Source organism: Armigeres subalbatus, chromosome 1 (genome assembly GCF_024139115.2).
Source record: "Armigeres subalbatus isolate Guangzhou_Male chromosome 1, GZ_Asu_2, whole genome shotgun sequence".
NCBI classification, from domain to species: Eukaryota; Metazoa; Arthropoda; class Insecta; order Diptera; family Culicidae; genus Armigeres; species Armigeres subalbatus.
This window is the reverse complement of record NC_085139.1, coordinates 33808588-33832153: the sequence shown is the minus strand read 5'-3', so window position 1 is coordinate 33832153 and position 23566 is coordinate 33808588. Positions and strand designations below refer to the sequence as shown.

The 23566-nt window shown below is 37.5% G+C and overlaps 1 protein-coding gene across 5 annotated transcripts in view; it reads left to right on the top strand.

The window, feature by feature from the left end:
• Positions 1–23566, top strand: part of LOC134223620 (protein glass) — an 82572-nt gene that overhangs the window by 24391 nt on the left and 34615 nt on the right. For all 5 annotated transcript variants that reach the window (XM_062702817.1, XM_062702823.1, XM_062702813.1 and 2 more), the window contains 2 exons: positions 17646–17776; positions 18486–18608. In XM_062702817.1, the coding sequence (XP_062558801.1) occupies positions 17646–17776; positions 18486–18608 (254 nt within the window). The remainder of the gene's footprint in view (positions 1–17645; positions 17777–18485; positions 18609–23566) is intronic.

Here is a 23566-nt window from a genome sequence, read left to right as displayed (position 1 = left end):
CGTCACTACAAGACGAGGAGATATCGCGACCAGCTTTACCTGGTCAAACTGGAGCACGGCTCCACCACGTGGCAGGACCTGAAGCTGGTCGGCATTATAAATTACACCGTCGCACATTGGCGAAAACCCGGACAAAACCTCCGCCGAAGACGCCATGCCATTTTTGATTCGACATTATTATTATTATAGAAATTGTAACTCTATATGTATTAACTTTGGTGAGCACTTAAATAAAATGTTTAAAAATTTTCTTATTTAAAAAAAAAATGAAAATGAACAATTTTTTTCTGGTTTGACAAACTCAATTGCATAAATATTCGATTTTATGAAATTGAGTAGACATAACTCAAAATTAAATATCTCACATAGTGACTCAAAATTGAGTTCAAGGCCATGAACTCAATTTTGTCTTGAGCCAATTTTTACGATTTGGAGTTAAACTGACCCAAATTTGAGTTGAGCCAAACGAGCGTGAAGCATCACTTGAATGAGTGGGCGTAAAAATTGAGAATCAAGGCGTTGACTTTAGAAGTGGAGGAGTGGATTGATTATGGTAAGATGAAGTTATTGACTGGCAGGAATCTGTAGAGCATGAGCATGAGCAGGATAACCGTACAATTCGTAGTTGCTACTCCGTGATTGACTAGAACTTGCGAAATTGCACAGGGAACCAATTGAATGGAGCTTGGGTTTAGCTATCATTCTCAATGTGCAAATTTCGGAAATTCAATGCATTTTACTAAGTCAATTACGGCGCCGGCCACGTCCTTACGGTCATCAAGGGAAGGAAGGATTATTAGTTCAACTCTCGTTGCTACTAGAGACCGAGTATACCTCTGCATCTCCACGATAGTCTTAGGATAGGATATTGTGTTAGTATGAAGGGATATATTATCTGGATTCACTTTGGTAAGTGATGCGATCTATGGGATAGGAATATATGAATGAGAATTAGAAGTACTAGAGTGATGAGAAAGTATTAAAGTGAATTCTAATGGGATTCATTTTTTACAATTAGAATTTGAATGCTACTGGATTCTAATACCACGCACACGTCTACCACACCATCGCTACCCGCACATCAACCTCACACATTCTTACTTGTATGAGGCCTGTACGAGCGTAGCGACCGTATATAGCATTCGTATGCGGGTACAAATGAATACCAATCTATTTTTACATTTTATTTACTGCTACTAAGTAACAGGCAGCTTTTTATAACAATTCTATATTTAGAATCATACTTGCTCGCAATGAGAATTTGATTTGCAAAGAGATTGAGTTATATGATTATTGAAATTATCTAATAGGAAATTAGAAAGGACCAGGGATCAAACCCTTAATCTCCTGCTTATGAGGCAGAAGCAGTGACACAAGGCCACCAAGCACCCCATATTGACTGGCAGGAATCTGTAGAGATTTCAAAGTTAATTAGAGTTTTGACAATAATCATAGAGATATCTAGGATCAAGAATGTTTTCGTTCATTTAGTAATTTGGGCTCGATCATTTTGTATTATGTCGGTGGACTTGTGGTTGAACGGTGGACTTCTAGTGTGAAGGTTTTTTTTTGCTGAAGTGATGCGATGTCTCTTTGAAAAATCAGTTTGATCAAGTTGTTTGAATTCCACCAAAAACGGAGTTTAAGCGCAGGTTGCTGTTTAAATGGCTTTTAATAAGTCCATCTGAGGAACCACAAAAATCCCAATTCCCATTTGAAATCTGATCCGTAAAGAATTCTGAGCTCCCAAAAAAAATTTGACAATCATGCGATTTCTTGGTAGTTTGCTTTCAATCGCTAGATCCATAACCATTTCAGGAAGTTATTATAAAATTCTAGCAGTTAGTAATAATTGATTGAAACCATTGATGATTTATACAAATTTATCTGATTCGTGACTTCTGCTGAAAGTTCGTAATGATATTTGATAATCATAAGAAATCCTGCATGTCAGTTTCTTGGAAGACCTTAATAAACTTAGAAAAGCAATGTTTGCCCTGAAAATTGAAAAAAAAATTTCAAATTATGTGAGTATTCTCTGCAAGAACTTTTCATGTTAAAATTAAATGTTTTAGAATTGATTATATGTCACCGCAAGCAAACAGGTCCACTTTGAAATAGATTTTATATCAACATGCGATGGTTGTGCTTCCATCGGCAGTATAGGTATAATGTGCATCGATTTCTCATCACCAGAACGGTTTCTCAAATCGGAGACAATCTCGGTGATCGCTAACCGCACGGCCACGAAGCCCACTACAGTCAAACCTCCATGAGTCGATATTGAAGGGACCATCGACTCATGGAAATATCGAGATGTGGAATAGAAAATCCCTGGGAAGCTGTTTGAAGGGACCATCACAGTAACCCAGAAAATATTTTTCAACATAGCAAAATTTGCTTCCATGAGTCGATATCGAGTCATAAAACATCGACTCATGGAGGTTTGACTGTATAAGCAGGAGGAGTTGTGGGCTCGATCGTAGGTTCGTTTTTTCCTATTCTGCATGTCTTTTTTTCTGTTTTTCGTAATCCACCAAAACGATTCCTACTGTTATACCTTCCTAACAGTTGTAAAACCTCTTGTGACACCTATGCGACGTCGTAGAGTTCTCCTCGGTACATTTCTTTAATAGGTGTCAATTCTTTCCCCTAACATATTCGCAAGCATGTGGCCAGAACAGATCTCGACTGTTGGACTGTTGGTGCCTCTGTGGTAACGGATTCCAAGATGCTACTCTCATACAACAGTCTAGGGTTGTAACACCTACAAATTTATGCGAATCGTTTAATGCTAGTGTTAATATCAGTTTTTTTGCCCTAATTGGCGTTTCCTGATTGTCCTACCCACGATTCGGAACGTGGATGCGCCTCTAATATCAGTAGACAACAATGGCTCTAAGGATCGCTCGATAACTCCTGTAGAGAACGTCGCTGAAATAGGTCGTCACTTCGCCAGCTCACACAATATTGGGCAGAACATGAAGGCCCCAGGTTTCGATAACATTCTGAATCTCGAGCTCAAACACTTGAGTGATCCGTTCTTTGAGCACCTTTCACTGACCTTTAATCAGTGTCTCCGGCTCAGCTACTATTTCCATCGTCCTGGAAGTCAGCGAAAGTCATCCCCATCCGGAAGCCTGGGAAGGATCCTTCCTCCCCCAAAAGTTATCGTCCCATCAGCCTTTACTCAGGATTATTCAAGCTATTCGGAAAAGCTATTCATCACCGGTTACTTTAGTCTGCCAAAATTTCAACACCTTGCTCGAGGAACAGTTTGGTTTCCGACGCGGTCGATCAACCGTTCACCAACTGACTCGAGTTACCAACGTCCTCAGACGGAACATGGCCTGGTGTACAAACTACAACGCTACAATCTACCCAGCTACCTGGTGAAAATCATCAACAATTACCTGTCGGCAAGGACATTCCGGGTCTCAATCAGCGGAGCGAGTTCCTATGCGCACAACATCGTCGCAGGCGTCCCCCAGGGCAGTATCCTCGGGCCCCTGCTTTTCTATTTGTTCACCTCCGATATTCCAGAACCTCCAGAACGGCATTCTGTCTCTGTTCGCAGATGACACCTCCATCGTCTACAACGGTAGAATGATCAGAGCGCTTGTGGCAAAACTCCAACGAAGCCTGGATGCCCTGACAGAGTACCAGAGTACCAGAGAGCGGCGAAGACCCAGGTCATCATTTTCCCCCACTTTAAATCACCCAAACATGTTCCGCCTGGGGACTGTAGAATCATTCTCAATGGCACGACTGTGGAATGGGCCAATAAGGCCGACTACCTTGGCTTGACCCTCGACAGCAAGTTATTTCGCCAACAGGTTGACAAGACGGTGACAAAGTGTACCGTCTTGTTGAAATCACTGTACCTGTACGAGTTCAAAACAAACTCCTGCGGATGATTATAAACACCCCACCCAGGACAAGAAAATCTGAGATCCATCATCTGGCCGGGATGTAACACTACAAGAACGCTTTGGTGAGTGTAAAGATCGGATTAGGGTCCGTTGCGCCTTTTCGAATCAGCCACCAATTAGGGCGCTTGTTCCAATCTAGGTTATCAAATTCTTATGTAAACGTACGGCCCGCGGGCCGAATGCGGCCCTCGATCGGCTCCTTTTTTGTGGCCCGCGCGCCGTGGCAGAAGCTTCTCTGTTTGGCCCGGGAAGTTTTTTTTATAATTTATTGTTACATACTGTAGGATATTACTGGTTAAAAAAGGCCTGTTAATCGAGGCCTTTATTTTTATTGTCTTTCAATATATTATTTTATTTGAATTTGAAACAAAAAAACATTTTTTTACCTGTTTTGAATTGATGAAACGAAAGGTTGATGTGAAACATCGCGTTTTCACGTTGAACAAAGGAAAGCTGGTTTGCTTAATTTGTTCGGAAAGTGTTGCTGTGTTGAAGGAATATGATCTGAAACGACATTACAAAACCAAGCATTCTACATTCAATCTTCTGAGCAAAGATACTGATGATATGCTGGGATATCGATCTTAGTTATCTAGGGTATCTGTTCCATTATTAATAACATGCTCCTATATCAATAACAATCGCAAAACAGGCAATTTAGGCTCAATTTGCGTCGTGTTTTGTTGTTATCCGGCGTGCTCACTGCTGAAAAAAAAACACAAAAATGAGAAATAAAACAATTCACCAATTCATCAATTCTTTGTATTCGAATGGTATTGATTTGTGTACATGGTATGAATTCAAGGAGCAATTCCCTGCAAAGTGCAATGTTCGCCATGGAGACAAGTTTTGGGCAGTATGGGCCAGTTTAGCTGTTAGTGAGATTTTTGCAAAACGAATGAAACTATTCTATAGGACGGAGAACTGGTTAAGGAATACATGTAGGCTTTTAACGGCATTGATTAGTCTAAGGAAAAAGTCTCCTTCAGCAGCATTAGCTTGCCTCGGTAATCGGTACGGTAGGGGAGACTGGGTAGACTTGATCCCCTTTTCTGATTTCCGATGTATCACAGCCAAAAGTAAATAAACATACGCGATTTCCAGACAGACTCTTTAAGAAATATAGTGTAGCATCCCTTACATCTTTCGCCTTATTCAAATCTGTTTCACATTAACATCTTGAAATTCAATCCTAGAGAACGAAGCCTTAAATTTATAGTTTACATTCCGTTCTCAGTAGGTCATAAAATTCCATTACAAGGTCGCCTCGAACCTTTCTCTTGTTTACACACTTTTGCCTGTTGAATAAGCACAACTGTTTTTAGCCTTCCGCATGGGCGCAGCTATGCTTACGCTGCAGGGTCATATGGTTGTAATTAAATTGTTTTGGAAACATCGCTGGTGGCTTGAGTTTGGGCAAGCATGAGCAAGTAGCCTTTAAGATATATGGTAAGCGAAATACACGAGCAGTCGGATACTGAAGCTGAAACAGAGAATGTGACATGTTATGCTATCATCCGAACTCCAAACTTTAGTTGGCATACCGTGACAGAGATCACTGAAAGTGTGAATAGTGATAGATTAACTTAGCCACTGAAAAGTGAAATCGAATCAAAGTCGCAAAATTTGAACTACTATTGGTGAACAAACCTAAGTGGCAGTGCAGTGCACACACGGTGAAACGGATCGAGCAAGTGTTTGTTTCTTTGCCCAACGAAAATTGAACAATCGAAATGGGCTGGTTTAGTGACACATTTATCACACAAAGCTATCCGAAGTAAATGAGAATCTAAGTAAAATCGTGAAACAAATTGAAGCAATTGCAAATAAGCTGAAGGTAAAGTTGTTAGCTCTAGCGTTGACTAACGAAATCTTCCGAATAACTGATATTCAAACTTTCAAGCAAGCTTGTAACAACGAATTGAAGAATTTAAACATCTTGATTTATCAACCACCACAGTTGGTTGTTAACAAAGATGAAATAGAAAACATAATTAAATCATATCATAATACGTGTATTGGAGGCCAAGTTGGTTCAAACAGACTTTATCAAAAGTTAAGGTGCCAATACACATGGAAAAATATGAAGAAATCTATTTTGATTTTGTCAAAACATGTTCAAGTTGTCAGAAAAACAAACACACAGTTAAAACAAACGAAAATTTTGTCCTAACACCCACACCGCATAAACCTTTCGATTCAATTGCCATGGATACAATTGGACCATTTACAAAATCTAATACAGGAAATAGGTATGCACTTACAATACAATGCGACCTATCCAAATATATAATCATCAAGGCAATACCAAATAAACAAGCAGAAACTTTAGCTAAAGCGTTTGTGGAAAGTTTCGTTTTGATATATGGAACACCTTCAATCATTAGAACGGATCAAGGTACCGAGTATAAAAACGAAATTTTGACAAAATCGCTGAACTATTACATATGAAGCAATCTTTCTCAACACCTTACCACCCACAGACTATTGGAAGTCTTGAAAGGAATCACCGTTGCCTGAATGAATATATAAGACAGTTTGTCAATGAATCACATAGTGATTGGGATGAATGGTTACCTTATTATTCATTTTGCTACAACACGACTCCACGTCCAGATTTTCAATACACTCCATTTGAACTAATTTTCGGTCATCAAGCAGTTCTTCCTCAAAATCTAATTGATCCAAAAGCAATAGAACCAATTTATAATTTAGATCAGTATCAGTTTGAACTTAAACAAAAATTGCAAGCAGCTAGAATTAAAACCAAATATTTAATAGAAAAGGAGAAAAATAAACGAATTCAAAAGCAAGGCATGAATAGTAACCCCATCGAAATTCAAGTAAATGATAAGGTAATGATTACAAATGAAAACCGAAATAAATTAGATGCAGTTTACAAAGGACCATATACAGTGGTTCAAATAAATCATCCAAACGTTAAAATCAAAAATGAAAAATCAGATATACAAGAAGTTCATAAAAATAGATTAATTAAACTTCACTAAAAATAATATCAAAACAGGAAAAAAATGTTAAAAAAAAATATAATAGTTATAGCAATGTTATCTCAAATTCAAGCCAGCAACTTTTATCGGAACGCTCTGGGCATTCCTTCTCAAAGGGGGATGGTGTAGCATCCCTTACATCTTTCGCCTTATTCAAATCTGTTTCACATTAACATCTTGAAATTCAATCCTAGAGAACGAAGCCTTAAATTTATAGTTTACATTCCGTTCTCAGTAGGTCATAAAATTCCATTACAAGGTCGCCTCGAACCTTTCTCTTGTTTACACACTTTTGCCTGTTGAATAAGCACAACTGTTTTTAGCCTTCCGCATGGGCGCAGCTATGCTTACGCTGCAGGGTCATATGGTTGTAATTAAATTGTTTTTGGAAACATCGCTGGTGGCTTGAGTTTGGGCAAGCATGAGCAAGTTGCCTTTAAGATATATGGTAAGCGAAATACACGAGCAGTCGGATACTGAAGCTGAAACAGAGAATGTGACATGTTATGCTATCATCCGAACTCCAAACTTTAGTATAGTATTTAACTTTACTGATGTATGACAGTCCTTAAATTATTGTTGTTATTGATACCCAATCGATTTTTTGGAGTACTGGCAAAAATCGACTTTTAAAATATTCGGGGGAAATTGATCCCTCTCCAAGTACTTGCTTTGATAAAATTAGAAAGGTGCCCTCAGATTTTTTAAATATATTTCCTTCAAAATAAGCGGAATATTCGAATTGCTGTGCGTATTTATGAACGATTTTTGTTATTAAATTCGACATCACATGCAATTTTAAAATTTGGGGAGACTTGATCCCCTTTCTATGATATCTACGCGATAAATAATTTTTCCTGCCAACCTTTCATCAAATCTGTCAAATCTACAAAAAATTAGAAGCCTGAGAACAGATTTATATTTTTTTGAATTTGTTCGCCATATTTTTGTATGGATGACTAAGGGGGGATCAAGTGTCCCCATATTGAGGTAATAACTTCAAATCCAAATATCCTAAAACTTTGATGGAGTGTTGACATTTTCATTAGTACAGATCATTAAGCATATTTATGGCTTTGTACTGTGAAAAAACGAAAGCATTTGGTCATTGTTATGAAAAGTTGTTCAAATTTCGCGTGGCCAATAAAAAAATCTTTGGGAAGGTCAAAACATACAAACCGCCCTGTAGAATAAATAAGGTTGTCAATCCAAAAAATAACTCACCACATAAAGGTCATTTGTCTAGAGGATCTATACAAAAAATATGCTAGAGCAAAACTACTTTAGTTCTCGATAAAACAGGGGGTGATCAAGTCTCCCCGGGGATCAAGTCTACCCACCTTCCCCTACAGGTGAACTTTTACTCGTTCATGCAAAAGATTTGAAAACTACGTTATGTGAACAAGCTGTCTGCTTCAAATTCTACTCTCGCAATCGATGGTAATACTGATGTTAAAAACATGGTGCAGGTAGTTGTCTTCATAAGGGAAGTTGATGATCACCTTTAAATCACTGAGGAATTTGCGGTTTTGACCCCAATGAGTGGAACGACCGGAAAATCCTGAGGGGAACTGTTTAGCCTTACAACTGATGGAGTCGACATCGGTAATAACGGGAAAGAATGCTGACATCGTGACACTTCCAAGAAAGGAAGAACAATCACTGTGCCATGGTTATAATTCCCCGCACAATGCATTATACACTAAGAAAATCAATGTGCGGAAACGATCAATATTCTGAAATACTGACGCTCGACATGAAGCCAATGTACTTTATCAGCGTAAGCAATCAACCGTTGACGGAAATGGAAGCAAACACAAAACATAATTAGGGTTAAGGCAGGCATTTTCGTCTTTTCGTCATAGTCTCGAAAACCAATATCTTTTTTGACAAACTCATCCGTATCAAATTGTAAACTCAGGAGATACGTTCTGCTATAGTGGAGTTCTAGTAAATGGACGTTGTTTTCGATGGTTTTAGCCCCTATGACGATGGACGGAAATACCTGCCGTGTCCCTATCTATGCAAAAGAGAGAAAAAGGAAAAAAAAACTAAATATGAAGAGCCAGATGGCCAACCACTTAAACTGAAATACTAATGTACGAAAAAATTAAAATAAATTGAAGTAAAGATAAAAAAATATTGGATCCTATCGATGGTTTCCATGTAGGGTAAGACGGTGTAATATGCCCCCCTAAGGCAATACTTATGATAATTTTTTACTTTTCAACGCAATTTATGCAAACTTTGTGTTATTTGGTTGTATAAAAAGTTGCAAATGCATTGCCTGTGAGTTGTCATATAAAAATATTACAGAGAACACGTATTAAAGCATTTTTGAAAAGTCGTGAAAAAATGGTTTTCAAAAAGTGCTTGGGAAAAACGCCCCACCGTAACCAAAAATGTTTCATAGCCCTTCATTAGTATCTTATTTATCAATCGCATAATAAAAAGGTTACCAGCCCCTATGTACTTGACGTTAAAAACCCAACACTCCATTTAAGCCGGTTTGAATTACAATTCAGTAGTTTCCATATTGAAAAAAAAATCAGGTAAACTTATAAAACATTTTTGTGAAGCATAAATTTAAATGAATTTTTCGTGAAAGTGTAGAAGAACTTTCTAGTAAATAATCATGAGGTAAATAAGCATTTCCAGAAATTTATACGAGGTAATCCAGAAAGAGATTTCAGGGGAATTTAAACGACGCAAGTTGATCGGAACATTCCCTCCGAAATGCAGTGTATACAATTTTATTGGACTCATGGGTGCATTTCAGACGATTCTCCCCTATACTAACAATTTTTGTATTAGAGCGATTCCAAGCAACAGCATCAAAATTTAAGAAAATTTTTAATTCATGATTTTCTATTGAGTTGAAACTTTGCACAGTTTTTCAATTTCATCTAAATCGTCATTTTTCGATATCAAATCTTCATATTGAGTCACGACTAACTTTTCAAAAGGGTGTATGTGAAAATGGTTCAAAAATATTTAAAAAGCTGCACAGCAAAAACGGAATGTTCGATTGTTATGATTTTTTCAGCAAAGTTAGACAACTAAATGGTGATTCCTTAGAAAATGTGCACAGTAAAAAAAAATTTTTTGCCTTTAAAAATATCATTTTGTCACAAAAACTCAAATATCTCAAAACCCTATCTTTTTTTCGAACGTAATTTTTTAGGAAAACGGTTCATTATATTAGCTATCTACCATAAAATTTGGTGATGGTAAACTAATAAACAAAAAGTTATGACATTTCAAACATTTCACAATTTTCACATATAGTAAACAAAAAAAATTTCCGTGTATTTTTTTTTTCAAGAATCGCAGTTTGATGCTGATTTTTATTGTTAAGGGCCTTGCGTGAGTTAAACAAGTTGTTTGTATGATATTCCATATTTATGTATTCATCGATATTATGTATATTATATGTATAAATATTATATGTATAAATAAATAAAAATGAATTAATATTATCCTAAGTATTAAATTAAATGTGGCAGTTACACAATGTTGTTATAGAAACTCTAAGAGTTTTGGGTTTGAATTTTGGTATGGGTTATGATATCATGAAAACAGTTTATTAATACTTATTTTTTATTTATTTTTATTCAAATTTTTTAAAATATCGAACACTTTTGAATTATTATCAGCACAGTTTGAGTATAGTTTTGCTTTAATTTTATTTTCCGACAATGGAATGAAACAGTGAAATTTTTGGGTTCCTTGGATCGTTTTCGCGTTATTAAATTGCTCGCTGAGCTCTGAAGCCTTTATTTCGTACTCTTCAGTAGTAGTAAAACAAAATGATAATTTGGTTAAATCTTTTTCTTTTCTACGATTTGCCCAATCAAAAATGTCTTTCGCAGTTTTAATTGGATGCTCACGTTCTTTGGCTAAACTTGCTCTTGTGGCCATGTGCTTTATTGTTCCTCCAATAGCATCACAAGGACCTTTGCCATGTGATGTAGCAAAAAAATGCCATTCTGCATCAATTCCGTACATTGATTTAAATTGACATAGGCTCGAAAAATTCTTACGATTTTTGTACTGCGACGCTGCTCCATCAGACATGAAATATATCTTTTTGACTTCTTTATGCTTATCAACGCGTAAAAGTTAATCATTTTTTCAATGAACAAGTTTACGGATACTGAATCGTGTCTTAAATCTTCGGAAATTATAATAAAACTTAAGTGTTCAATTTGCGTACTTCCATTAAAATAAATAACGAATGGATGAATTGTAGCTTGTTGTACGTTCCAGTGATGGGACTGCACTTCATCTTGCAATACAAAGCTGTAATTTTCAGAAAAATCACAAATGACTAAAAATTCACCATTTTGTAATGTATTTTTCGTATTTTTTAAAAAGCTGGATTGTTCTGTTTTAATGAAATCGTGAGGGATTAAACTTTCTAATTCAAGCAAAAATATGACACAAACTCATCTACAGGTTTTACAATAGTTTCTATGTCACACCTATCCGTGGTCACCCATTGCTCAAATGATAACTGATCAATATATTTTTCTTCAAACTCAGCGAATAAAGTATTTTCCAATGATGAAGAATCTGGACAATCCGAACAAGATCGTAGATAGCAATTTGATGTTGTATTTTCACACAAAAGACTACCAGTTAACATTTTAATATCCTTTGTTAAATTGATTCTTTTCAAACTATGTAAAATAAGATTAATATTCTCATGGGTTGTGCACACACACATTATGTGTTCCTGAATTGGAAAGAAGCTTACATTGCCTTGGCCGAAGGCTTGCAAATGAGGAAAAACCTATTTTAATATTATCGTGAATTTCCTTGAAGCGTGTGTACGCTTCTTTCAAAGTCGTCATCATTAATCGTTTTTGTATTGCTTGACGCTTTCCATCTTTTTTTACTGATACATAATCTTTTTGACCAGGCATAGCTCGACTTACTTCATCATCTTCAAAATATTGAACTACTATTTCTTTTGTCTCATCTGTTAATGCAGTACTAGACCTAGTATTTTTGGTTGAAAGACAGTTATTCTTCAATTGTTTTGCCTCTTTTACTGTATTTCTATTGGTTTTGAACTCATCAATGGCATCCTGAATAGACCACGAACTTGGCAGCATCGACAAAATCAATAATTTTTCTTTCCTTGTCGTGGCTGCATTCGAGAACCTTTCCTTCATATTTATAATTACCTCATCGTAGTCTGTATTTTCCACATCATCAGGTCCTAATTTGAAGAGGTTTCTTCGTACAGCTTCGTTTATTTCACGGTATTTTTCTCCGGGTAATAAACGTAGTCCATCTTACTCCATTTAATCGGAGTCACTTTTATCCCAGCTATGCCCTCGTTAAAGCGTTCGATGTTGACCTTTTGGATACACTCATCTTCCGATTGATTTGTTGAAACAGATTTCGCTGATGGTACGGTGGCAAGGCTCTCAGCACTTAATACTTCTGGTAATTCCTCAGTTGTTGTCGATACATCTGGCAATTCCTCAGTTGCTGTCGTTTTCGAACTTCCTGCGCTCTGCTCAACCGATGATATACAGATTGCTCTTTTGTCAACGTTTAGACGGCAGGACGTGCAAATGCGTAAATTTGTATTCAATGTGGACATTGGAGCATAACCAGTCGCTTTCAGTTTATCTATGGTGCTTTCGGTGAGATTTCGTAACTCTTTTGAACACTTTTTTCCATCAAACGGCCTACAACAGTTGAGAAAGCGGCTACTCATGTTGTTCGTAATATTTCAATAAACAAAATCACTTTTAAGTTTTTACTGACTAGTTTGGTGTCATTTGCTTGACTGAAGAAAAAATTACTATAAGATCTTTAACAACCTTAGTAGTAGTATTTTTTTGCTTTTTCGTGAGCATTGTCATGGTATGTACCTATCATGCATTTGTTGTTATTGAAGATACCCGTTTCCTCCCGATCATAAAGTCTATTCTCTAAGAGGTATATTTTTTGCAGGTAAACTATAGACGTACACGTGTATATAAATCTTTGATTTTGCAGCTTTTGTCTTAAAAATAACATTTCTGATATGTTTCTATCAACGTTATTATCAACAGGTTTCAACACTATTAAAAGAATTTTTCGCCAGTCACGTGCAATGAAAATTATGACACTATCAATACTTTTGATCACAACACTGGATCGTGTCTAAGTTTCTTATAGATGCTATGAATAATTAAATCAAAATATCATGAAAACAACTTGTTTAAATCACGTCCCTTAACAATAAAATCTGCATCAAACTGCAATTCTCGAAATAACTTACACAGAAAAAAAAATTTTTTTTACTAAATGTGAAAATTGTGAAATGTTTGAAATGTCATAACTTTTTTGTTTATTAGTTTACCATCACCAAATTTTTATGGTAGATAGCTAATATAATGGACCGTTTTCCCTAAAAAAATTACGTTCGAAAAAAGATAGGGTTTTGAGATATTTGAGTTTTTGTGACAAAAATGATATTTTTAAAGGCAAAAAACTCAAAGGTGCAGCCCAATCGGGTTGTACGCAAAGGTGACGTTGAACTACGTAGCTGTATGTAATGTACAGGTTTTCGACTATTCTGTGCGATTGGACTAAAGCAAGCGTTTATCTTATGCTCCTGAGATTGATTTGAAAAAGAAGATAAAAATAAAATTTTCAAATAATCGAGGATAAACAACACTCTCAAGCGTTCACATATCCAAATTATCAATTGATAAAAACTCGCTAGAGAGTAAGAATCGTTCGATAATTGTATCTCGATTCGAAGCATTGGTAAATGCTACTTTTGAACTTAACACCAAAACACAATGCCAAACATCCGATTGAACTTCATTATTGACTTTAATTTGGTATTAGTTAGGTTTACATTTAAATGATAATCGATTTCAAAATTTGAAAAGCACAACCCTGGCTGATAGTGTACGACGCAAACTGGAACAGAGACTAAGCACCCGTAACTAAGTCAGAAAAAAACCATTGCGTTGGGGCTGGGCTGGGCTGTCAATGGCGTTTGGTGGTCATCATATGGAGGAAGTCAGAGTAGACGCGACAAAGAAGTTTGGCAGTTTATTGATAGGGAGTGAGTGCTAGTAATGGACCCCTTAACGACGGAAACTTACTTCAATCGCTTCGCTAGAGTAAGACTCATGACAAATTGCCATTCTGCAGCACTAGATGACAAGCAACAGGTATCAGCATCGCGTTTCGTACATAGCACATGGCAGAGGCGCAGCCACTTTCCGAGACGTGGGTAGGACAAAAACTGGATTATCAAATCTATAGAATACTTCTATAGAATTTCAGCGACTTTCCGGAGATCCTCTCAGATTTCAAAAGATTTTTTCGGACATCTTCAGTTATAAAACGCCCTATTACTACTAGGACAATAATAACATTTCCAGTGTTTATAGAACATTTCTAAAAAGCATGTCTTCAAACATTTTCATGAATCTCCAGAAGTGATTATGGATTCCTGTCTATTACTAACATCTAGACATTCGAACCTTACTATTTACGGGTTTTCTGAAATCTCAAGAACAATGTACTCCGAATTTCAGACCAATTTCTTTCAAAATTCTAAAATTTCTTGCAAACGTAGGTATATTTGTGATTCCTACAGATTCCAATAATCTCTTGGAAGCTTTCAGAATTCTTCTTCTCATTGGCCGGCTACCAGACATCCGGATGAACTACAATCATCATAAACTTCACATTCGTATATTTCTGCGATTGTTCTCTCATATTCTTGTCTAGTTTCTCAACTTTTGGAGATGAGCTCAGCAACCGAGTTAACAAAATTTCCGTTCTGTGGTATATGGGGATGCAGAGGTTTTCTTGTTCTCTAGTAGCAACAATAACAACACACTAACATTCCTCTCCTTTCCCAACTGACTAAAGTCGTATCTAGTAAATACCTAGCCAGTTTACCATAGCCATACCTAAATTCTAGCCAGTTACGGAGAAGCAAACATTGACAAGTACAGTCAGTCTTAGCTAAGTTTATCCTTAAGCCTGAGCCTCTTCGAACTAGCAGATATAATAACGTAGGTACTTCCAAAAAAATTTCAACAATTTTATGGAAGAGCAGATACTATTAAAAACTTCAAGACTAACGTTTTAATGATATTTTTATAGATCTAAAAATTTAAATAGTATTGATAGTATTACATCTTTTAGCTATCCATATGGTATGTTCTTACCATAATCATGGGTAGGACAATGCTTCGACTGTCCTACCCACATATTCTCATACGTAGGACATGTCCTACTTGTCCCACCCACTCCCGGCGCCACTGGCACATGGTAAAACATTCATTTTTACTACTGAAATATGTATTTTAAAATTATGTAGCCAGGTTGCCTATTATGGCCACCCCCGGGTCCATAATACGCAACATCGAGTTTGTTTACATACGTATTATGGTTCCCCCCCTTTGATTTACATGTTCCATTTCCACATATTCCTGCAGCCTATTATGGACCCCCCTTCTGTGCTAGTAATGGACCCTCTAGCGCGTTTACATTAATAAATTAGTTGATATAACTGAATTTCAGTCTCCCAGTGCAAAACAATTGTATGGAGCTACTACCCTGATAAGTGAAGCAACTTTATCCTATGGAAGTTGGCAGGAAATTGTAGATTCAAGCGTAAACTCTCGGTTTTTGTTCAGGGGGTCCATTATACGCACGGGGTCCATTACTAGCACTCACTCCCTAATAATTATTATACCTTCACATGAGTAGCGTCGGACCTAGCGTTTTCTCTGGCAGACACCTACGAATCAGCAAAAACGAGCCGAAGAAAGTTTACCAGAACGCAATCATTGCAGCAGCGAAGAAAATTTTGAGCCACTCTACTGGCATCAATAGACGTAAGCAAGAAGCTGCCGTCAAACGCCCCCAAGCTTTCGAGAGAAAACGCACGTTTAAGTTAGCAGAAACCAACTGCACCAGCTAAAAGCCCTGCAATGGTGGCATAAAAAGCTTTTAATTAATAACTAAAGAAATGCCAATAGATTACCAATAGAGAAGTTGAAATCATACATTGATATTGTAACACACTAAAGTCGGTTTTTATGCAGGGGATATGGGCCGCGTAGATGAAAACAACGTAAAAAGCCGCGTAAATTCCAAAAAATGTCTGGATAAACCGCGGAAGTCCAAAAATTCGAGTGGAAAAAATCGCATAAAAAACAATTCCTGTAAAAATAACCGCGTAAAAAACGACTTCAGTGTACATTGGGTATGAAGCGTTGGCTCTTCCTTGATCGAATGGTCCAAGAAAATTGAAAATCCATCGAGGAACGGCTAAGCTATTAACGATCAAAGTCTATCATATTTTCGTGACGTTTTTCAGTTTTTGCAATCGTAAAGTGTACCCCAATATAGAAAAGACAGACGTAGTTCTACGTCAAAAAAATTTTTTTTTACTGTGCACATTTTCTTAAGAATCACCATTTAGTTGTCTAACTTTGCTGAAAAAATCATAACAATCGAACATTCCGTTTTTGCTGTGCAGCTTTTTAAATATTTTTGAACCATTTTCACATACACCCTTTTGAAAAGTTAGTCGTGGCTCAATATGAAGATTTGATATCGAAAAATGACGATTTAGATGAAATTGAAAAACTGTGCAGAGTTTCAAATATTTTCGAAATGGTCGCTCAGGATCGACTGACATGCCCCCGTGGAATGCCTCATTATTATGGCATTTAAAAAATGTGATGTTTGATACTCATATTGGTATAATTGAAAAATGATCCATAATAGCCACAGTTCAGAACAGGTTTCACGGATTTCACGGAAACAGTCGTATCTCAGGTGTTTGCTGACCGATCAGTGACATTAATATATCAATCAACTCAGAGAAAGCTCTAGTTTCTGCATAAAAGGGCCAAAATTCCACTCATACTTAAAATAGCGACCAAGCTACCAAAAAGGGCATTTTTGACATGCCCTCATACAATCCGGAATATCTACGTTCTCCAGCAGTCAAAATATTGCGTGAACGGTTACGTTGGGCCATTTTTTCCATTGGTGTATTTTAGACCATTCTCCCCTAAATCAATAATATTTTTTTATGGTCTTTATAAACAATGGAGTTTGACACCCATACTGATATATTTGAAAAAAGTATAACTTTGGCCAATTTGCTCGGAACCGGTTTGACGGATTTCACGAAAACGGCCATATCTCAGGTGTTTGCCGACCGATCTGCGTCATCAATATATCAATCAACTCAGGAAAAGCTCTAGAGCGAATATTTCACACATGCAAAAAAAAATACAAGCGATCAAAAAATGGCATTTTTTATTTGCCCTCAAACAATCCGGAATATCTCCGATATCCGGCAGTCTGGGCACAAATTTGATTCAGTTTTCCAAAACTAGATGAATTTTTCCGTCAAACAGTGGTAGAATCATGAAAAAAGGTTGATATTTCACAGAGTCATGATTATTTGAATTTTGACAAAATTTTGTCTGTCCCGACCCGATCATTCTGTCCAACCCCTGTAGATTCCTGAAGAAGCACTAAAATATGGCTAAACATTAGAAAGAAGAATCTGATAATTTTATAAAATAAATGTATATTATATTAGAACCCATTTAAAACCTAGTGATATCAAATTGGGTTTTATTTCTAAAACCTTTTGTTCCATAAAAAATAATATTTAAAACGTGTTTCACCGATTTTTCTCCACCAGGAATGCCCCTCGTCTTGCGGTGGAAGCGGCTGTTCTAGCTGTCAGGAGAGCACATCCCTTCCCTTGCCGGGCCTGCACGGGTCGGATTTCGTCGACTGCGGAAACTGTCTCGACCACAACGGTGCGCTGAGGTAAGTTGGGCATTGAAAGTAAAACAAAACAAGAATGCATAATTGCCATTCACCAAAATAATGCAAAATGGTTGCCGCATCATCACCATTGCGGGGCTCCGTAGAATTTTTCTTATTGCGCATTTTGGTTGAAAACGTGTTGAGTTTTTGCTATGGGTAAACCAAATTTAATCAAGAATATTACCACCAAATTGTCAATTTTTTGACAAAAATCAATGTTTTTACAATATGGAAATTATAGATCGATCATTTGAAGAAATGTTTGATACGTAAGAAAACCGCACATTTTCCTTCCACATCGAGTGCACTCTATTATTTCGTCTGCGAGCTAAAGTAAAGCTAAAACCGTGAGAACCACAATTTCCCATGCGAGATCAGCTCATGGTCAGGCGCAACATACATAATTACGCGCCTTAGACCATGCGTCGGACTGCATCTTATCAAACACAGATTCGCTGACTCGTCCAAGTTGAGGTTACGCCAGAAAGCGAATTGTGTTCCAAAACCCCAAACCCGGGTATCGATTACACAGCGCAGCAGCAGCGGTAGCTTTGCAACAGTGACCATTTACTCTGGATAAATGGTGCTGTGGATGCTGCCTCCCCGGATGGGAACCATTTTGCAAATTCACATTTTCTCATCCCGTTCCTCTGGTTTTCAGTATCATTCTCTTTTATGATATTTTTTCTTTCGTTCTCGATTTTTGCAGCTCACAAACCAACCTAGGAAACTACTGGAGCGAAGATATGAGCACATTCCCAGGACTGCCACCACTGGATATCGACCCGTTGCCCAGTTTGTTTCCCTTCTCGCCGTGTGGTGCTACGTACAAGTAAGTGTCGCCGGATTGACATGAACTGGTTTTAGCTTATATGGAGTAGGATGCAATAACGGGTTCAAAACTGCAGCTTCGAGAGTTCATTTGGCATGTCTCTATTTTCCAATTGGTTTCTAATGCTCATGTAAGGTGATATCATGATTGAAAACTGGCACTGATTATAATCAAGGGCTCAATTCCTCGGGCAGCAATATTGCCCAGTTTACCCTCGGCTTAGTTTTTGAAATTTAAACCTTATTTAATTGTAATTAAGATAATATACCTACTTTATAATAATTGAGAAAACATTGATAAGTGGATATTTCAATATTTCTTGAATATTATATAACATAGTGGGAACAAACCTCGAGAAATAGGAAGCGTTGAATTGATATGTAGTTGTTAGTATTTAAAAAAAAATCGGTTGGAAGATGGCTGAGTTATTAGCCCATACTTCCTGACCACTTTTCGTGATGGTCTCAAATGTGATTCTGCAGAATGACCTCCCTATGTTTTCCCGAAGGACGTTTTCTACGTCAAAAACATTTGAATTGAGTGTCGATAATGTATTAGCAATAAAGTTTGATTCGAACTCTGGCATTGAAGTCTCCCACTCGACTGTTTGGCAGTGCTGTTCAGATTGCCAAAAAAAGGATTTCAGCATTAATAGCCAAAGAGCTGTCTAGCATATTGAATAATAAATATATTACAGTCACAGATAACAATTTACCTATACCTCATTTTTTAAATCATATTATCATACATACAACAAAGTTGTGAGCGATATTTCAGGATGAGAAATGTTAACAACATATCTTGTAAACGCGCAACAAGCGTTACCTGCGCTCCGAGCCGTAATAGATTCAATATTCGTCCGGGGCCTCCTTAGCCTGCTTTACGACGCCCGGCTACATAGCAAGACCATGCTGAGGGTGGCTGGGTACTATTCCTGGTGCCGGTCTAGACAATTTTCGGATTGGAAATTGTCTCGACTTCCCCGGGACACAAAAGTATCATCGTGTTAGCCTCATGATTCAGTTTCAGCGAGACAAAATCTACTGGAGCTACATCAATTGGTTTTGACCCGCAAAAGGTGAAAGTTTAATGATATTCTTGATGATATTCTTGCGGGAGCAGAAGGTGCTTTGGACTATATATTTAGCGAGAGACTGCATCGTTTATGCACAAGGGCGTAGCCAGAGGGGGGCCCTAAATGGTGCACTTTACGATCCAATCATATTCAGAAATAGGTGGTAGAAACTCAAAAGATTCCCAAAAAAAATATTAGGGTATCCAGGTTCATAATATATGAAAGTTCAAAACAACTCGAAACATTTCAAGCTCAAGAATTCTCCTTGAAATCCTTCTAGAAGCTCCCCTGGGAACTTCTGAATTCCGGAAAGTTTCCGATGAGAAATACTTCCAAATTTTCGAAATGTTTCTTTTCAGCGATTTATTTGGCGTTTCAGTCTATTTTTTTAATTAAAAATATATACGTTTTCTTTTTCCACGTTTCGATCTTTTTTTTTGTGGTGGTTACAATGGCAGCTGTCCCTTGCTATTAATCTACACTGTACCCCGCCCACACAGCAAAAAAAAATTTGTAATATCACATCAGATTAGATGCACATCATCGCCGTCGTAAATCGCATGTATTATTACATCTGTTTTGTGTAACAATAAGTGACGTAATTGGCATTTTGTGGCCAAAATAAAACTGTGTACAGCGTAATATGTTCGACGTAATGACAAAAACGACGTAATAACCAGCTAGCAGAAACCTTGCATTTCGGCAGCTGGGTTAGGGGTGTTCGGGAATTTTCTTTCATGCTTCCAAAATACAATTCTAAAAAATGTTAAATTTTATTTCTCATAATTTTGCACGTAAATATACAATGTGATAACAAATTATTGATTTTCGTTATAATTTGCAGCATTTTGACATTGACACAACGAGTTTTTGTAAACAGTGGGAAAATATGGCAATGTTTTGTTTTCTAAGGTTTTTATTATAAGATTTTCAGTTTTACAGGTTTTACGTTTTGGTTTAGGATTTTAACATTTTTGGATTTTTAGTGGACCTTTGTGCGGATAAAAATATTGTCGCCATGGCATGATAGATCAGAAATCTTCCAAACATTCCTTCCGAAGTTTTTCCATGAGTTACTCCGCAAGTGCTCCAAAAACTGCCTCGGAAATTCCTCCGCTAATTGCTTCAGGAATTCCTCAAGGAGTTTCTTTAATTCCTCCAGGAGTTCATCCAGAAATTCATTTATACAAGAGTTACTTCGAAGAATCTGGTTGGAGTTTCTTCGAAAATACCTCCCGATATTCGTACTAACTCATTAATCCGGGGTTCCATTTGAAAATTTCTCAAAAACTTCCAATGGAAAGTCCACAAAGATTTTGGAAATTCCTCAAAGAGTTCTTCCGGAAGTTTCTTCAGAAACTACTTCTAAAATTCATCCGTATCCGTACCTACGGGAATTCCTTCAGAAGTTCTCTTCAAGTTTTTTTTTCGGAAATTCCTCCAGGAGTTCCTCCAGAAGGTCCTCTAAGAATTATTACAGGAGTTCCTCCTGAAAATCTTCCAGGAGTTTCTCCGGAAGTTGCTTCAGAAACTTTTTCCGATATACCTCATCAAGTACCTCCAGAAATTCCTCCAGATGTTCTTTTGAAAATTCCTCCAGAAGTTCATTTGACAATTCCTCCTGGACTTCCTCCTGAAATTCATCCAGGAGATCCTCCAGGATCCAGGAGAAGTTCTTCAGAAGCACCCACGGAAATTTCTCTCAAAAACTCCTTCTGAATTTCGTTAAGGAGTTCTTCCACAATTCGTCCAGGAGTTCCTTCAGAAATTCATCCAAGAATTATCCACGAGTTTCTCTGGAAATTTCAGCAGGAACTCGCCCGGAAATTCCTTCAGGAATTTCTTTAGAAATTCCTCCAGCAGTTCTTTCGGATATTCCTCCAAAAATACATGCAGAAGTTCTTCATTCTTTCTTCCGGAAATTCCGCCAGGAGATCTTCCAGAAAGTCCTTCAAGAGTTTCTCCCGGATATCCTTCTGAAAATTTTCCAAGAGTTTCTTCGGAAATTCCTCAGGAAGTGACTTCAGAACATTCTTCCGAAATACCTCGGCAAGTACTTCCAGGGATTCCTCCAGAAGTTTCTTGGGAAATTCTTCCAAGCATTCTTCCATTATTTCCTCCAGGAGTTCCTAAGAAAATTCTTCCAGGAGCTCATTCGACAATTACCCCTAGACTTCATCCCGAAATTCCTCCAAAAAATTCTCCGAAAAGTTCTTCAGAAGTTCCTACGGAGATTTCTCTAAAAACTCCTTTGGAATTTCCTTAAGGTGTTCTTTCACAATTCCTCCAAGAGGTCCTTCAGAATTTCTTCCAAAAATACCTCTAAGAATTACTTCGAAAATTCCTTTAGTAGCTTCTACGGAAATTCTTCAAGAGTTCCTTCGGAAATTTCTCGAAGAATCATCCACGAGTTTTTACGAAAATTTCGGCAGGAACTCCCCCGGAAATTCATTCTGGAATTTCTCCAGAAATTCCTCCAGCAGTTCTTTCTGGTATTCCTCTAGAAACACCTGCAGAAGTTCTTCCGGAAGCTCTTAGATATTTTTTCCGGAAATTCCGCCAGGAGTTCCTCCAGAAGGTCCTTAAAAGAATTATTCCAAGAGTTCCTCCTAAAAATCTTCCAGGAGTTTCTTCGGAAACGAGTTTCTCCAGAAGTTGCTTCAGAAACTTTTTCCGATATACCTCGACAACTACCTCCAGGAACTCCTGATGATTCTTTGGACATTCCTCCAGAAGTTCCTTCGAAAATTCCTCCAGGAGTTCATTTGACAATTCCTCTTATATACGGAAATTCCTTCAGGAGTTCCTTTGAAAATTCATCCAAGAATAATCCACGAGTTTCTCCGCAAAATTTCGGCAGGAACTCCCCCGATTCTTCAGGATTTTTTCCAGAAATTCTTCCAGCAGCTCTTTTGGATATTCCTCCAGAAATACCTGCAAAAGTTTCTCCGAAAACTCTTCAATATTTCTTCCGGAAATTCCGCCAGGAGCTCCCCCAGGAGGTCTTTTAAGAGTTATTCTAGGAGTTCCTCTTGAAAACCTTTCAGGAGCTTCTTCTGAAGGGGTTCCTTCGGAAATAGTTCCAGTAGCCTACTCCGAAAATTGCTTCAGTAGCTTCTACGAAAATTCCTTCAAGAATTCCTCCAAGAATTATGTGTGAGTTTCGCCGGAAAATTGTGTAGGAACTGCCCCGAAAATTCCGTCAGGAATTCCTCCACAAATTCCTCTAGGAGCTCTTACGGAGAAAAATACACGCAGAAGTTCTTCCGGAAACTCTTCAAGAGAATATTCCGGAAATTCATCTAGTTCATCCTGAAGGTACTTCGAGAGTTATTCCGGGAGTTCCTCCTGAAAATCTTCTATGAGTTTCTTCGGAAATTCCTCAACGAGTTCCTTCGGAAGTGACTTCAGAACCTTCTTCCGAAATAGCTCGGCAGGTACTTTTAGGAATTCCTCATGAAGTTTCCTCGGAAATTCCTCCAGCCGTTTTTTTAGTAAATTCTTCCAAGAATTCTTCCATTAGTTTCTCCAGGAGTTCCTTAGACAATTCCTCCAGGAGTTTATTCGACCATTCCCCCTAGACTTCATCCCGAAATTCCTCCAAGAATTCCTCAGAAAAGCTTTTCAGAAGTTCCTAAAGAAATTTGTCTAAAAACTCCTTCGGAATTTGCTTAAGAAGTTTTTCCACCATTCTTCCTCTTCCTTCCACCATTTTTCCAACCATGAGTTCCTTCAGAAATTCCTCTAAAAATTACTTCGAAAATTCTTTCAGTAGCTTATACGGAAATTCCTTCAATAGTTTCTTCGGAAATTTCTCCAAGAATTATCCACGAGTTTCGCCAAAAAATTAGACAGGAACTCCCCGGAAATTCCATCAGGAATT